The sequence below is a fragment of the Meles meles genome, chromosome 3 (genome assembly GCF_922984935.1).
Source record: "Meles meles chromosome 3, mMelMel3.1 paternal haplotype, whole genome shotgun sequence".
Classification (NCBI taxonomy): domain Eukaryota; kingdom Metazoa; phylum Chordata; class Mammalia; order Carnivora; family Mustelidae; genus Meles; species Meles meles.
In genome coordinates, this window is record NC_060068.1 from 175,016,476 (window position 1) to 175,034,543 (window position 18,068).

General features: G+C 40.8%; 1 protein-coding gene across 4 annotated transcripts in view; it reads left to right on the forward strand.

The window, feature by feature from the left end:
• The window catches only part of CTNND2 (catenin delta 2), a 921,273-nt gene that overhangs the window by 145,737 nt on the left and 757,468 nt on the right, over positions 1 to 18,068 (forward strand). For all 4 annotated transcript variants that reach the window (XM_046000689.1, XM_046000692.1, XM_046000691.1 and 1 more), the window contains exon 2: positions 10,994 to 11,130. In XM_046000689.1, the coding sequence (XP_045856645.1) occupies positions 10,994 to 11,130 (137 nt within the window). The remainder of the gene's footprint in view (positions 1 to 10,993; positions 11,131 to 18,068) is intronic.

Consider the following 18,068-nt stretch of genomic DNA (forward strand, 5'->3'; position numbering starts at 1 on the left):
CTATGGACTCTGAAAAACAACCTGAGGGTTTTGAAGGGTCAGGGGTGGGAGGTTGGGGGAACAGGTAGTGGGTAATAGGGAGGGCACGTTTTGCAAGGAACGCTGGGTGTTGTGCAAAAACAATGAATACTGTTACGTTGAAAAAATAAATTAAAAAAAAATAAAATACTAAACGTACTTCACATTTCTGAACTAAAAGCAAAAAAAAAAAAAAAAAAGAAGGACCATTGTTGACAAGGTAAAAGATAAGAAGTGTTGGCAAAGATGTGGAGAAAAGGGAACCTTTATGTGCTGTTGCTGGGAATGTAAATTCGTGCAGCCACTATGGAAAACATTATGGAAGTTTTTCCAAAGATTAAAAGTAGAACTACCATATGACCCAGCAGTTTCACTTATGAGTATATTTTGAAAGAAAACGAAAGTAGAATCTTGAGGAGAGATCACTCCCACATTCACTGCAGCATAACTTCCGGGAGCCAAGATATGCAGACAACTTCAGTGTCCATCAGTGGACACTTGGATGAGTGGATGGAGAAAACATGGTGTGTGTGTGTGTGTGTGTGTGTGTGTGTGCGCGCGCGCGCGCGCATGTGTGTGTAAAATACATTCAGCCATGAGATAGAAGGGAATCCTGTCATTTCTGACAACAGGAATAAAGCTTAAAGACATTATTGTAGTGAAATAGATCATATAGAGAAAGACAGATATGATACGCTACCACCTATATGTGGCATCAAAAATGCTTTACTCACAGAAACTAGTGAGACAGGAAACAAATTGGCCAAAAAAAAAACAGAGCGAGGGATTGATAGTCACTTTTTCATAATATCCAGTCATTCATCTATTTAAAATTATTTATCGATCACATACTAACATATTTGAGTTTCCAAGGTGTATTTAATAAATATATATTCCGAAATATAGGAGAGGTTCTTTGCTATGTAACCTTCACCGGCGCGATGAAACGTCTTTTCACACACGATTTAGATTTGCTCTCTAATCAAAGCTTTACCTTTTTCTTGAAGTGTAGGTTGTAGTAAGCTAACTACACCACTTAAAACTTCAAAATTTCTTATGTGTGCATAAAAATGTCAACATATCCTGGTAACTATCAAAAATTATTATGACTTTATTCAGTTTTTGTTTTCTGTATTTTTTTTTTCCTATAAGGCTACTAGAGACATTTATTTAGAAGATTTCTAAGTCTGTGACAGCAGCTGAAGTTGCGTAGGAGTAGTTGAAGCTCTGCTCTAGAATTAAATTTAAAACGCTGATGGGCACTTTCCCTGCTCCGTCGGATTAAACACGTTTTCTGAGGAGTGCAAGATTTTGTCCCTGACTGCCCACTGATAGTACTTCTGGGAAAAGCAAAACAGAACAACGTGTGGTTGAGGTCTGGCATCTTGAGAAGTTGTCAAGTGGCAGATATATATCTGGAATCAACATGTAGGGCAAATTGCCGTAATTTGAATGGACACGTCCAAGTACGAGGAAGTGAGACCATGTTAGACGCCAGCGTGGGGCCAGCATTTGGGGACCTCCTGTTTCATAGATTGTGACAATCAGCGTTGGTCGTTCATGATAGTAAAATCGTTGTGGACCGGCTTTTGAGCATGATTTTTTTTGGGTGCCAGGTTTTTGTCACGTCGCTGTGATTAAGTAGTAGAAAATGAAACGGAAACCTGCATATTTGTTTCCAGTATTGTCTGTTAGGGAGAATGTCTGAGGGGCGCACTTTCTCACCTGCAGGCTTAGACACTGTCGTTGAGCATCTTGCGAAGACACAGGGTTGGAGATGGTGGCGAGGCTTCCAAAGCTGTGGGAGTTGGTGGGGGGACTCCAATGCTGGGGCATTTGGCAGTGACAGTGTGTTCTGGGCAGTCACTGTGTGTGACCAGCACTGTCCCGGGAGCCGTGCTAAGCACGCTTCTTTGAAGTTTCAGCCAGAACAATACTCAGTCGACCGCTGAGCCTCTTTATTATTGAATGTTTTAGAACTTTTCCTCTAATTCAGGGGGAGCCAACATTTGAGGTATTGTGCCCGCTTCCGTTTCCCTTCAGCTTACTGTCACTGTGATGGATCTGTAATTGCAGAATCTCGGACTTCCCTTCTCTGGCATAAGGAGAAATGTCCCTCCAGCTTAGCAAACCCTTGGAATTGGCTGGTGAAAACAGCCTTGTTGTGTCTGAGGAGCTAGGATGGTCACTGATTTCGGAAGTGGGTCCCTGATTCTCAGTGATAACGAACCCCCAAACTTTATGTTGTTTTTGTCATCATCGTTAATTTCACCCAGATATATTCCTCCTTTAACATTATATGTTACCCACAGGCATTAATTTGAATATTTCTATTCTCATCATCCCACACCTGCATTTCTTCTTCTCTGCAGGCTTTTTAAGCAATTGAACAACATCAAACCCTTCCTCCTCCCTGTTACCTTCGTAACGTGAACCTTCCTCAGGCTGTGCCTTTATCATGATGAACTGTAATGATCCTACGTCTTCCGGGATCTTAAAAATCTTTTAATGTTTTTGAAATTGGGAGGCTTCTTAATGTGACTGTTGCTCCCCTTTCCCTTTAAGCCATTTGGGATGGATTTTCTGTCACTTGCAAACGAAAGCATTAGGAAGTCCCAACAGGAGAGCAGCCACCCAAGCGCCCTCCCTCCCAGTGTTTCCAGGCTCGTCCCTGATCTTCCCTGAACACCAGCCCCAGTGCTGCCTTCCCTGCCCTTCTCACCTCACTTTATAGATTAATTCTGATTCTTTTCTCTGCCTGTAATCCTCTGCCTTTCCAAAGTCGACCAGTCGAGCCACTGTCTTGTCTCAGCTATTCCCGTCACTCGGGTTTGGGCACCCTGCTCGCTGTCAGGTGAGATCCCACTATTAGTATCTTACTTGGGATCTGACCTCAGCTCGAGGGGGGGCACAGTACACACCCCGGTTCCACCTTCAGGTTCTAAGCTTGGCCGGGGCAGGAGGGGCAGCTACTCACCATCCCCTGCTGGCTCCTTTTCCAAAAGCCCAGCTTTTCATACATCCTGAGATCGGTGAGTTGTTGACTTAATGTCATATATAATGTCGTAATGGCGTCGATGAAAATGCCTGAGATCACGCTTTAGGGGACAGGACCGTGAGACACCAGAAGAATCTCTTCTCCTCACTGACCTCATTTTGTTAGAACTCGGCTGTTGATGCGTCTGCGCCAAGCATGAGCTCTCCTCTTCCTTCTTGCTCTGCCGTCTCTACAGAGCCTTCCTCTTCATGTCCAGACATAATTTATGTCACTAAGAATAACATTCAGGTGGGCCTTAAGTCTGTGGTGATGTTTGGGTTGGTCCCATCCTCCCCAATGATTGACAGCTCACACAACAGCACCAAGTGGATTTCCTGACTCGCTGGTTATGTTGAACTTTCTGCTGTTCTCACTTCTCTGAGGACACAGGTAGAAAAATCATCCCCTTGTGTTCGACGTGAGACTCTGACTCTCAGATCCCACGTCTCTCCTCCCGATCATCATATCTTCCTCCACAGCCACAAGTGACCTCGTGTCTCTGACTCTGTGAGTAACATCTCATCCCTCACCGCCGAACTGTCAGATAGGATTGGGCACGCGTCTGCCTCCTGGCTTTGCCTTGTAGTTGCATATTCTAAATATGACTCAAAGCTTCCTTGCATGGTACTTTCCATAAATATTGCCAGAATCTGATTGTAAGTTGTGAGTTGCCAGCATCGAGTCCCAGAAACCTTAGATCCTGTCTGATTGATGTCCCGATGCAAGGAGCGAGCAACCCAAGGCTATATACCTTCTTGGGCATTCGGCTGAGGCCAAGCCATACAGTTGTCCCCATTAGGTTTCAAAAAAGCGGCTTTCCTGAGTTGAAATTAAAAGGTGTCATAACAAATACCATCCAGAGAAATGCTCCTAATGCCAAGTCCATTCTGCTTAATGTTACATGCTCTGCTAAGCGACCATTATTGATTTTACACTAATAGTTCATTTATTACCTCAACAAATATTTATTAACGGCTGCTGTATAGTAGAGACTGAGCTAGATGTGGGGCATCGAACACAGACCAGGACAGACTGAGCTTTGGCTCTAATTATACTGAATTTTGACAGCTATTAATTATTATAGTCTGCATATCATTAGGACAAGCTGTAATTTTAAATTTCTCTGTAAAAGGAAGAAATAAAGATGGATATACTTCGATGTGTGAAGAGAGCCTCTGGGAGACAACAACGCTGTGTCTGTTTCTCTGCCTGTTGTTGGGTTGTGATATTCACGACATCGTAGCTGCCCACACAGAAGGCAGTTGTGGAGACCAGAGTGATGGCACCAATGAGGTGTTCGCTGTTGTTTTTCACGTCACTAATTTATATGAACCTGCCCCTTCCCTGCAACCTACTATTAATAATAAGCTTATGTTGCTTTTACAGTTTCACAAGAGCATAATCTTACTCATACCACCTGTAGAGTGAGTGGAAGGTTATAAAAATTCCATACGTTCAATTATATTCAATGTTAAAACATTAAATTGGATACAAATGTATGTGTGTGTGTTATATATGTCTGCATAGACATACGTGTATGGGTATATACATATATGTATGCGTATATATGGCAGTAATGTCTGGGGTATTCTTTTTTTTTTTGAAGATTTTGTTTATTTATTTGACAGGTAGAGATCACAAGTAGGCAGAGAGGCAGGCAGAGAGAGAGAGAGAGGAGGAAGCAGGCTCTCTGCTCAGCAGAGATGCTGAGGCTCGATGTGGGGCTGATGTGGGGCTCGATCCCAGGACCCTGGGATCATGACCGGAGCCGAAGGCAGAGGCTTTAACCCACTGAGCCACCCAGGCACCCGTGGAGTATTCTAATGGCCAGTTTCTTTACTCACTTGTGTACAACCATGATGGAAAATTATGAAAATGATGAAAGTGATGCCTAATGATGAGGTAAAGCCAGTCTCTTGCACTAATATGTTTGTGTTTTAGAACATGGGCTCAAGAACAGGGAGGGGCGCTGTCTTGAAGAGGGCTGATACATGAGGGAAGGAAATAACTCTAGATGTGGCCACACACATGTGGGGTTTGTTAGTTTGGTGTGTGAGAGTCAAGGAAGTTAATGTCTGAGAGTCTGGGAGGAAGCCATTGGCTAAAAAGCTGAAGGAAGATGAAAAGAGTCCTAGGAGTTTCTAGCAACTCTAAAGAAAAAGATAAAAATGGACCTGGCTAAAGAAAAGGAAAAGGGGGGAAAAGATGTGATACACAGTGTTTAGAAGTCATCAGTCTTTCCATTGTCTAATTCATATCAGAGTGTAACTTCTGACTTGAGCTGGTCTCAGCTGCCGAGAATTTAACGGCAAAGAAGAGTCACAGATAGATGAGTTTTGGGTTGTAAGTTTGCATGTCAGGTCAGGTCATCTTCCATCACCCGAAATAGGTTTTACTCAGTGTCAACATTTTGGCTAATGGCCAGTCACTTAGACTGAACCCTGAAATCATCTGGACTCTTCTCTCTTTGCCTACTGCCACATGCATACCTATCGTAATCTTGATAGTTCGTCCTTCAAAATACATTTCTGATCTGACCATCTCATGACCTACTGCCAAGGAGTAAAGCTGCAGATGAAAGATTACATCAGGGAATAGACTATTGGGTATAGATGGATAGAACTTTCTGCAGTGATGAAAATTTTCTACACTTGTACCTTTGTACATTTCTACATTGTATGTAGAAATACATGTATTAATACATGTAGAAATACAGTGTACAAATTGTACATTTCTACATTTGTAATTATCCAGTACAGTAGCCCCTGGCCACATGTGGCCATTGAGCACTTGAAATGTGAATAGTGCAACTAATAAACTGGCTTTTTAATGTTATTGAGATGTAAATAGCCATGTGTTGCTAGAGGCTGCCATATTCGACAAGGCAAGTCTAGCTAATCAAATATTTATTGAGTTCCATAGTATGCAACGGATTTGGAGATCCTGGACTCTGAAGTAGGTGGAACCTGCTAACCTGGGAGAAGAAAGAAGCAGGTCTCTGTGACACTAGAACATGAGGGTCTGGGCATCACAGAATGAGAAGACGGTCGAAAGGATAAGAGGTTACGGTTATGGATTGGGAGGAGGAAAGACTTCAGGAGGGGGAAAGACCTCCTCAGGGCCAGAGGAGCTTATCACTGAATTAGAGAGGAGGAGGAAATCAAAGCACTGGTGACAGGAAAATGCTAGGTCGCGCATTGAATTGGATGATTGTGTGACCCCAGAGTCCGTCAGTTAATTTACTTTGGCCATCCGATATCAAAGTCTGTTGGTTTGCAAGCTGGCCTCCACACTCAGAGGGCAGGGAGAGACCGAAGAAAGAAGCAGACCACCTAGATTGGTATGCTGCAGGTTGAATAAGTAAGTGAACTTATTTACAAGGTTCAGCTTGGGTGGTTACAGGACAAGTAGATTTCCACAGCCACTGGCTGGAATCTTAAAAGTTTATACGGGCCTTAACCGGTTTCGGTCGTATACCCAGTGTGGATAACCTCAACACCACGTTTCAACCTCAAGGCTATATTCTTAGAGCAGCTTCTGAAAGTGGGGAAGGCAAGCCCACACACATCCCAAGGACAGAGTGGGGAGTAGGGAGCCTCCAGTGGCCCGGGTCCAGCTCTGGGGTTAACTGATTGTCATGTGTTCTTGATGATCTCCGGCAAAGCCATTCCTCACTGGGCAGAAGTGGCCAAAGAAGGAACAGATTTGAATTATAAAATATAAAATAAGAATTGCACTTTCTTTTTTGTGTGATGGAAGTTCATAAAATATAGCATTGAATGCAGTCCTTGAATTGAGAGCAAGAAAGAGAGTTTGGCCTTTTAAAGTGCATATAAGATTTTAACATGTTACCAAGTCTAATGTAAGTTTACAGGGACTCAGGTTTGGGACATAAAGGTTTAGAATATTTATTTGGACCTCATGAAATCTTATCATATACAGACGTAAGAGTTCAAATTGAGAAGGACACTCTGCATTTGGGGGGCTACCTGCCTTTGCTATTAGCGTCATCCCGGCCAGCTTTTCTAATGTCTTACCGCATCGTCTGTGAAAGCACTAGGGGAGGTTCTTGAGAGAGCATTTGTCCTCCAGGCTTACTTCACATTGGCGGGGCACAGCTGGCGCCTACGCTTTCATTTTTCCTGGTTGCTGACTTGCAGCAACTCATGCCTTTCTCCGAAGCTGTGTTTCATCTCGGATGCAGGAGTCAGCAGAGCGCTGGACGGGACGGAACCCCGGTCCCCCCCTTGCTGCGTCTTGCTACCGTTGGTTCCCAGGGCCCCCCTGTACTTGCTTCCCGGGGAAGCTGAGACCAGACCAGCCCTGCTTATAGTAGACTTCCCAGGCTGCCATAGTAGGATGCCACACCCAGAGGGGCTTAAACATTAGAAATGTCTTTTCTTACAGTTCTGGAGGCCCCGAAGTCCAAGATCAAAGTGATGGGTTGGTATGCTTTTGCTGGGAACACTCTTTGTGGGGGCCAGCTTCTCTCTGGGTCCTCGCAGGAGAGAGAGAAAGAGTCTTTTCCTCTTTTTTGTAAGGATAACAGCCTTATAAACCCCACCCTGATACGGGCATTTAACCTTTATTACCTCCCTAAAGGCCCCATGTCCAAATGCAGTGACATGGAGAGTTGGGTTTCCACGTATGGATTTGGGGCGGGGGCGGGATCCGGGGTGGAGAGGATCCTGAGGGCTGGTGTGGTGTTGTTAACAGGGTCGGGAGGGAAACTTCTCAGGGCAGTGCTGATGGGCGGGTGTGGTGAACCAGCCTGGCGGCAGGAAGATTTCTCTGGGCTCTCAAAGTCTGAACACGCACGACCTCCTCATTCCACCAACACCACATCTAGGAATTTATTGAAAATGTCCCCATAAAAATGGGATAAAAATGACAAAAGATAATGTAAATTATGACGCATTGTGAATACGTATCACAGTGTATTCATTACACCTTTTAGTATATGTGCTGCCCAAGTGAGCACTTTGTTATGGTTTTAAACTATGGAATAATTTTTGTTGACATAAGGAGTAATTCATGCCGGGCGCCTGATGTGGCATCAGTGAAGCGTCTGCCTTCAGCTCAGGTCACGATCCTGGGGTCCTGGGATCAAGCCCCTGTTGGTTGGTGGGCTCCCTGCTCAGCGGGGAGTCTGCATCTCTCTTTCTCTGCCCCTCCCTCTGCTCTTATGCACACACTCTTTCTCTCTCAAATAAATTAAAAAAAAAATAGTTCATGATATGTTGCTGAACAAAAATTTAAAAAAAAGTGCTACCTCATTAGTACTCCATCATGTAAATCTTATTATACAGAATGAGTTAAATCAGAAAAAAAAAAAAAAAAAAAGGAAATCCCATCTGAGAAACCTATACCAAATACCCAAGTAAAAATCTGGGATGCCAGAATGCCAGAATTACTGAAGATTGCTCTTCTTCTTTTTTTTTCCTTTTCTTTTGTCTCCCTACATTTTTCAGATTTCCTGGATTTAACACAGATTAACTACAAATCTTAGTGGATTCGTTCTAAGGAAAACTAAAGTACTTTGCCATTTCTTACAAAGTCAGAAGGCTTACAGCTTTTCACACTTACCATTGGGCAGCCCACGGCTTGCTTCTGGTGGCCTTCACGTGGTTCTCCTTCTCTCCTTGTGCTGTGAGCTCAGACAAGGGCAGTGGAAGTGGGGCCATCTGACCCTTTCATACACAGGGATGGCCAATGGTTGAGTTAAGTCTGGCTGTGAAAAATTACAAGGCATGGGAATTATTCCAAGTCAATTCCGTTCACTCACAGAGGTTGCCTTGGGTGGTAGTCGTAGCTCCGTATGGTGGGCTAAGCCCTGAAGAGTTCACTTTTGTTCTGTTACTGCAGAAGGAGAAACGGGGGTAGATAAACAGACTTTCTCATTTCTTAGAATGTGTAGGTCAGAGTTGTCCAGCGCCCAAGGATAGGCCTTGATTCATTGCGTATTAAATCCCGTATTTTATTATGACAGGGTATGCTCATTCTTTTAAAAATAACATTTTATAAAAATTGGTGTATAGCCTAAGCATTTATGAGGCAGCAGCCCAGATTATGGGAAATAGGCCGACACATCAAGGGACTCTAAAATAGAAAGAAAAAGGGAGAAAACCTGAGTTCTAGGCCCAATTATATAAATAACTTTGGGACTGTAGATAGTTTCTTTGTCAAAAAACAGGTTGTCCAGAATACTTGTCCAGAATTTGGATTCACATGAGCCCAATAAAATTTAGAAACATGAAAGTGAAAGTAATGACTGAAAACCGGCAAGACTCCTTTCATGGCTTCAGGCTGTCCTTGTGCAGAGAGAGTCTCCTTTGGAAGCCATTGACATAGATACAAGTGGAGACGCAGGGTTGGGAAGGGGGGTGGCTCTGCACCCAAGACTGCCTTTCCTTTCTTCTTGCTTTCTGCCCTTGTCCTCCTTCCCCCCATCTCTCAAACCTTTCCTGATTAGAAGGGCGTGGCTTTCAGGCGGTGTTACCTGGGCACACCATTTGTTAATCTGTTTATCTAAATCCTTGTCATTACGAAGCTGATCAAATACTGCATATGAAAGGAAGTTAAATAGGAAACTGTGCTTTCTTCTTGTCTTCCCAACCCCACCACCATAATTAATTTTTTTTTTTAAAGATTTTATTTATTTACCCTACAGACAGAGATCACAAGTAGGCAGAGAGGCGGAGAGGGAGGAGGAAGCAGGATCCCTGCTGAGCAGAGAGCCGGATGTGGGGATCGATCCCAGGACCCCGAGACCACGACCCGAGCCGAAGGCAGAGGCTCAACCCACTGAGCCACCCAGGCACCCCCCACCATAATTATTTAAATCACTTTCTTTCATCCTGTTGGTATCCATACCCTAAAATACCTTCTGTTTTTTAGCCAAGGTTGCATTTTGCTATACTATGTTTAATTTGATCTTTACTTTTTGCTCACATCCTGCTTACTATTTTCCCCAACCCTCCTATAAATTCTGATTGTGACAGATTTCTCTTTCCAATGCTATTCCAATCATCATTGGTAATATTATTAAAACAACTATTTAAAAGACAAAAAACAAATCAAGACTAAGTTGTAATGTCCAATGAGAAAATTAGATGACCAGTCTTTTCATATACTTTAAGGACAGTTCTAGAAAAGAACCCTTTTCAGTTAGCATCGCCCTAAATTATTACCTATTAACAAATGTATCACAGCACTGGGGTTCCTATGGAAATTATGTTGCTACTGTAAAACCCAGACTGCCCAATTACAGTATAATAGGAAATAGTTTTTAACATTCACATCGGTCTGGTTCCTGGAGGGACATGTAATATGATAGCTTTAGGCAAGAAAACAACTTTTTTTTTCTCCCAGACTTTTATTTGAAGAGTGATTTTGTAGAGCCCTGGTAAAAATTGTCCTCCGTTAATTATTATTTCCTCTGCTGATAAGCATCACTAGGTAATATTTGTATCAAGTACTTTGGTCTTACTGGTCTTACTTGTTTGAGAAAGATAATAGGAAAAAAATAACTTTCGGGATTCTGTTTTTACACTGTACCTGTCTGTCCATTTATGAATTGGGCTGAAGTAAAATGGTAGTTCAACTGGCCTGTTTTTTTTTTCTTAGACTCAGTACTTCTTCATTTCTTTACTCTTTCTTATTATCTTACATGCCTTTTACTTCTTATTATCTCTTCTTCCACTTATCTCAAATATAAAACAGAGAGTTGTGCTTAGATCCTGCGATTTGTTTGAGTTGATAGAGGAGAGAAGCCATTCTGTTTACTTGTATTGTTTCCTGTTCTATAATGTCACTTGCATTCTATGTAGTTCATGATTTTCATTTTTTCTAAAGAGTACTGCTGAAAGTTGCCTGATAGTTATGTCTGGGTGCAGTGGCCACATCCGATTGCATTAAGCATGTCCTTTTGCATTGCAGGAGCTATGCCTGTCCCAGACCAGCCTTCGTCAACCTCAGAGAAGACCAGCTCCCTGAGCCCTGGCCTGACCACCTCCAATGGGGATGGCTCCGAAACGGAAACCACCTCTGCCATCCTCGCCTCGGTCAAAGAACAGGTAGACACATTCCACTTTTGTGACCTACTTATGGGAATGTACGAGGAGTTGCTCTTTCAGATGAACAAGGATGACTCAGTGATGATGAAAGGAAATTATTATTTTCTGGCAGAATGTTGGTATTTCTTATAAAAATACTAAAATGGGACTATAATTGCTCTTGACTATGTTTGTATTCATGATTTAGGCAGTTTTCCTTGAAAAATATTCCATACTGGAGAAAGAACACTTTATAGACAGAAATCCCTACTGGTGAAGTTTTGGTAGATTTGGTGATGGACCTGACATTTAGTACAGTTACAGGGATAAGGTCAAATAATTCGTCTTTAGGAAATATAAAGTCTAAAAAAAAAAAAACCAGAAAGAAAAAAGAAAGTCTAATCAACAACCAAAATAAATCCAGAAGTATGAAAAATTAGTATGGTGACAGCAGATGAATACTATGTTGGGTCAAGGGAAATTGGTCTTTCTAGTGTTTCTGAGATGGTTCTGGAAGAATGCATTTTAGAATTTTCCCTATGAAATGAATTGCAATCTGAGTAGTTCTTCCTCCAACATTACTTTGGCCTTATAAATGGCTAAGTAAGTAAAATCTGAAGTCTTGGATTTAAAAAACAATTTTCTTCAAAGTCATGTTTCTTGTAAATAAAAGGTTATGGTAAATAATCAAAGCTGGAAAATCAAGATTTTTTTTTTCACTTCTTTTAGCATGTGCCAGAATATAAATCATAATTTAAAAATAATGAAGAAATCATCCTGTGTGGGGGGTTATATGACTCGAGGGTGTGAATAAGCAAGAGCACTGGTCAGGCTATCAACAGAGAAGCTGAAGGAGGATCCGCAGACAAAGGGATCAGTGATGCTGTCAGTCACATGTTCGTCACCAGGGAAGGAAGTGTGCTGCTAAGTAGGGACACAAAGGAAAGTTGAATAGATTAATTGGATAATCTGGTTTGTGAAAACTGTCAGTAAGTAGGGAACAGGCTGTATTGCTGGATTAGTTTGGGTCCAGAAACCCACTCATGCGTGTTTGCTGATTATGTTTGAGGGGAAAGAGAGGAAAGGAGCAAAGATATGTGCCAGTTCCCAAACTCAAGATACTCCTCTGTTAAAGTTGGCTTATGTGATGATTTCTTTCTCATATATCTAGAAGTCTTGCCGGGCCACTAACTTTAGAGTATGGACAAAATGTAAGACAGGAGGAATAAATTTAAGAAGAAAATGACAAGATCTATCTGAGGACAACTGTAACATTTTTTCAAAAGACATAAAGTAATTAAGAATCAATGACAAAGCGTACTATGATCCTGTGTAGAAGAACATGGTTATCATAATAATATTTACTCTCCCAAATTTAGATGAAAACTTTAGGCTGTTGTAATAAGATCTTGTGGCTGATTGTTTCTTGGCAAACGGGATCGAACTATTTTAAAGATCGTGGGGGAGCATTAATCTATGAGAGTTACAAGGAAATTTTAATAGAGAGATTTTATCTTACCATTCTCAACACTGTAGTGTCCAGTTGGCCCAAAGTGGAAAGAATGCTCTCTCTGTAGGACATAACTGAGGGTTCAGAATCACACGGACACATTCAACATAAAATAGTAGGAAAAAGAGGCCAAGAGAAAATATGTGCCAAAATATGACAAAGTGTTGATATAATTAATATATTAGTGCTTCCTAATGTTTATGGGAAAAAAAGAAAAAAAAGAAATAACAGAATAGAAAACTAGGCGAAAAATGTGAACAGTAGTTTGCTGAAGAAAAATGCAAAAAACCAATGACCATATGGAAATGTTTTCCACTCTACTAATCAGGATACAAATTCAAGATGAAGATATTATTTTCTTTGTTCTACCAAATAGACAAACATTTAAAAATAGTATATATTATAATCTAACTAAGGTTAAAGTTTGAGGAAATGCGCATTCTTTGTCACTCCATATGAGAATGCGCAATGCTCTTATCTTTGTTCAAAATGGTATGTTGCTATGAACTGGCACTTACAGTGTTCAGTAACTGATTAGTCATGCTTAGACATATGTAGTATAGAAATGGGTTATTTAGACCATAAGATTTTATGTATATGGATGTTTACTTCAAAATTATCTTGGATTAAAAAAAAGAGAACAATATTGATTGATGAAGAATTGAAAAAATATATCTTTCACATAAAGCTATATCCTCCTTATGTAGTTATTAATAAAAATGAGTTAGAGCTATATATTACACCTTGGAAAATTTATATTATCCTGTTTTTAAGAGACAGTAATAAATATTTTGTGTTGTTTACCATGCTTATAAACATCTAGACAAGTGTAGGAGAAAATAAATCAAACTGTTAACATTGATTACTGTACATGCATAGAATTAGATGAAAGTAGGAATGGGCAGAGGGTATAGAGGACAGGGAAGACAATCCAAAATGGGAGAAAGAACTAGGAGACTGGAATACCTACCAGTTGGATTTGGATAATAGGAAATACCACGGGAGCTGAGATAGCTTTATCTGTAGTTGAAAGAGTGGATGAGCTGCTTACAGCAAAAATACATTACTGTGAATAAAATGGCCTCCCCAAATCCTTGATGAGAATTGAATAAAAACTTACTGTGAAGAGTTTTTTCTTGTAATCAGAATAGGTCCATTGTCCATTTTTGTTGGCAAAGGTGAGATTCCTTATGGCCGGTAACTAACATGAGCAGGCATGAAAGCCTGTTCTGGAAACTGAGTAGAGCAGCTTGAGGCACCTGCATTAGAGGCCCAGGAATCAGGTTTTGTGGGCAGCAACTGCCCAGGTGAAGGCAAAATCAACGAGCAGGTATGTTCCTGGGCTTCAATGGAGTAGCCTACTGCAGACAAGCAATATTTTCCTTCCCCAGAGATTTTTGTCCAAAACTATTCTTAAGGTTTCCATCATCTCTTTTCCTGAGGTCTAGACTATTATCTGTGGAACTAAAGCTAAGTTAAATATATTTGAAAAAAAAATAGCTGAGATGAAAGAAAAGCAACTTTAAAAGTTAATATCTTTTATGATTTTTAATGATTATATACATAATATATTTATAAATCTCATCTGAATATTGCTTGCCTGGTCCTTTTTAGGTGCTAATGAGAAGTAGCTTTTTTTGACTAAAAATTCTATTTATTAAGTTAGAGGAGTTCAAGGAAGAAATTTTAAGTCATCACTCTTATGTCCTACCCTGGTCCTGTCTTCTTGGGTACCAGCTCTGTGGGAGAGAAGTCATTTTCTATCAGAAAAGGCATATATTCTGAGCTAACTGCAAAGTAATAGGTTGGATAATTTATTTACTCATGCATTAAATGTATTGAGCACTTTATATATGCAAAGTACAATAGAGGGTAATAAAGGAAGTACATGTATAAAGAAAACTCAGCTTGACAGTTTATTGAAATAAATTGTTATGACTAAGAACATAAGTTTTTAGGCAGGCAGTTAACATCGCATAGAAATAAATTCTGGTTTATAACCACAGAATGAACTTAATTTATGACAAGCCCTAAGTCATGAAACGTATCAGCATGACATGTATGGTGTGACTGAGATATTTGTAAACTAAGTCCGAAAGTCCTTGAAACCAGCAACCATGACTTGCTCAATGAAAAGGTGTTTGTTGATTTTTTTTCTTTGTTCTAATTTCCCATCTTGATTGCTTTTTAACTGGTGAATTTTACACTTTTATATCAACAGAAATAGAACCATGATTTGTGTTATATTCTTCAGGTAATTTTCTGTATTTCAGACATATCTGTCTCACTTCCAAGTTACCATTGAGAGAGAAGATCCTAATTCCATTTTCCTCTCCTGTGAGTGTCCTTCACTAGCAGAGGAGAAGAGGATGGAGGTCAGGCATTTGATGACTCGGGTCACATGATTTGGATAAAATAACTAAGAGGGGTGATTGATAACTATTCATTACAAACAGCAGCCCATAAGATGGGGTGGCTTAAAGGGGTAAAAATGGTGAAGGGATTCTATTTTAAGGATGGGAGATATCCCTATGATGATGACAGTGACCCATAGAAAGAGAAATTAATGATGTTCTAGAAAGGAGGAATAATTTCAGGGGGAAAAGTCACCACGTAGTTGAGAGCAAATGGGACCCAGTGTATCAGTGGAGAGAGTGGCTTTTGGAACACTTCATCCAGGAGAATGGGAGAGAGGCAAAAAAGTATATGGTCTTAGGTCCACTGATGGCTTGGTGTTGGAAACTCTACCCCTCTCACCAGATGGGCACAGTCAGTTTGTTTGAGTTGGACCTATTGGGAGTCTGAGGTGATCTGGGCTGAGCAGAGGTGGAGGGGGAGAGATTGACGGTGAGGGATGCAAGACAGTGTTTATAATGATGGATCTTGGAATCGAAAGGGCATGGAAGTAGGTGAAAGAAAAATTGGTAGGGACAGCGCATTCGCAGTGAGTGTGTATCAATAGTGATAGCTTGGGAGATTTGTGCTTAAAATCCAGAATTTAAAAGTAATTATTGTTAATGTTGAGACCTAGGTTATGACTCCAGAAGATGAGATCAAGATGAGGAAGGAGAGAGAAACCTTGTTGACTTTGTGAAAGGAGTAGGTGAGTGATGATGATGTCAGAATAGTAGTGATGAGCAGTGAAGCCCTCCACTTGCCCTCGGTGGGGAGGGGACCCTGATGTTGCCACATGCCTGTGAGAAGCACACTCATGTTGGCTTGTGGGTGGTATGGGAGTGGTCATCCTGATCTTCACCTGTGTGTTTTCATTGTTTTTAACTGTTACAATGTTGGTCTATACTTTGAGACAGGAATTTACATTCTCTCACATTATGTACCCTTTGTCTTTGTATTTTTGTCTTAAATCAACATGGTGCTCTTTTGCTCTTAAGAAAACCGTGACTTTCCTAAAAAATATTTATTTCATAATAACATTTCTTCCCCTTCAGTTGACCATAGTTTGGTTTGATCATCCCATATTTCCAAAGTTGGCATCTAAGCAATCTTCTTATATAAGCTAGACAAATTATGGGGCATTTTAAGAAAACTTTAGAGCTCATATGGTTTAGTGCCATTTATAAATTATTGTGGCCCAGATAAATACATTTTTTTTGGTAATGATTCTACCAGCAGTATTCCTTTATTTATTTATTTATTTATTTATTTATTTTTATTTAAATTCAATTAGCTAATGTATAAGACATCATTAGTTTCAGATGTACAAGTCAATAATTCATCAGTTGCATACAACCACCCAATCCTCATCATATCACATGGCGTCCTACAGCCCATCACCCAATTATCCCATCCCCCCACCCACCTCTGCTGTAGCAAACCTCAGTTTGTTTCCTATAGTTAAGAGTCTCTCACGGTTTATCTCCCTCTCTGATTACTTCCCATTCAGTTTTCCCTCCTTTTGTCTATGGTCCTTTGCACCGTTTCTTATATTCCACATATGAGTGAAACCATATGATGTTTGTCTTTCTCTGATTGACTTATTTCACTCAGTTCCATCCAGGTCGATGTAAATGGTAAGTATTCATCCTTTCTGATGGCTGAATACTATTCCATGGTGTGTATCCATACCACATCTTCTTTATCTACTCATCTGTCTGTGGTCAGCATGGCTCTTTCCATAGTTTGTCTATTGTGGACATTGCTGTTACAAACATTGGGGTGCCCGTGTCCCATCAGATCATGACATTTGTATCTTTGGGATAAATACCTAGTAGTGCAATTGCTGAGTTGTAGGGTAGCTCTATTTTCAACTTTTTGAGGAATCTCCATACTGTTTGCCAGAGTGGCTGCACCAGCTTGCATTCCCACCAACAGTGTAGGAGGGTTTCCCTTTCTTCTCATCCTCACCAACTTTTACTGTTTCCTAACTTGTTAATTTTAGCCATTCAGACTGATGTGACGTGGTATCTTATCGTGGTTTTGATTTGTATTCCCCTGATGCCATGTGATTTTGAGCATTTATTTTAGTGTCAGTTGGCCATTTGTATGTCTTCTTTGGAGAAATATCTGTTCATGTCGTCTGCCTATTTTTTGACTGGATTATTTGTTTTTGGGTGTTGAGTTTCTTTCTTTTTTTTTTTTTTTTTTTTTTTGTTTATTTACAGCATAACAGTGTTCATTGTTTTGGCATCACACCCAGTGCTCCATGCAGTACTTGCCCTCCCTATTACCCACCACCTGGTTTCTCAACCTCCCAACCCCCCCGCCCCTTCAAAACCCTCTGGTTGTTTTTCAGAGTCCATAGTCTCTCATGGTTCATCTCCCCTTCCAGTTTCCCTCAACTCCCTTCTCCTCTCCATCTCCCCATGTCCTCCGTGTTATTTGTTATGTTCCACAAATAAGTGAGACCATATGATACTTGACTCTCTCTGCTTGACTTATTTCGCTCAGCATAATCTCTTCCAGTCCCGTCCATGTTGCTACAAAAGTTGGGTATTCATCCTTTCTGATGGAGGCATAATACTCCATTGTGTATATGGACCACATCTTCCTTATCCATTCATCCATTGAAGGGCATCTTGGTTCTTTCCACAGTTTGGCGACCGTAGCCATTGCTGCAATAAACATTGGGGTACAGATGGCCCTTCTTTTCACTACATCTGTATCTTTGGGGTAAATACCCAGCAGTGCAATTGCAGGGTCATAGGGAAGCTCTATTCTTAATTTCTTCAGGAATCTCCACACTGTTCTCCAAAGTGGCTGCACTAACTTGCATTCCCACCAACAGTGTAAGAAGGTTCCCCTTTCTCCACATCCTCTCCAACACACGTTGTTTCCTGTCTTGCTGATTTTGGCCATTCTAACTGGTGTCAGGTGGTATCTCAATGTTGTTTTAATTTGAATCTCCCTGATGGCTAGTGATGATGAACATTTTTTCATGTGTCTGATAGCCATTTGTATGTCTTTGTTGGAGAAGTGTCTCTTAAGTTCT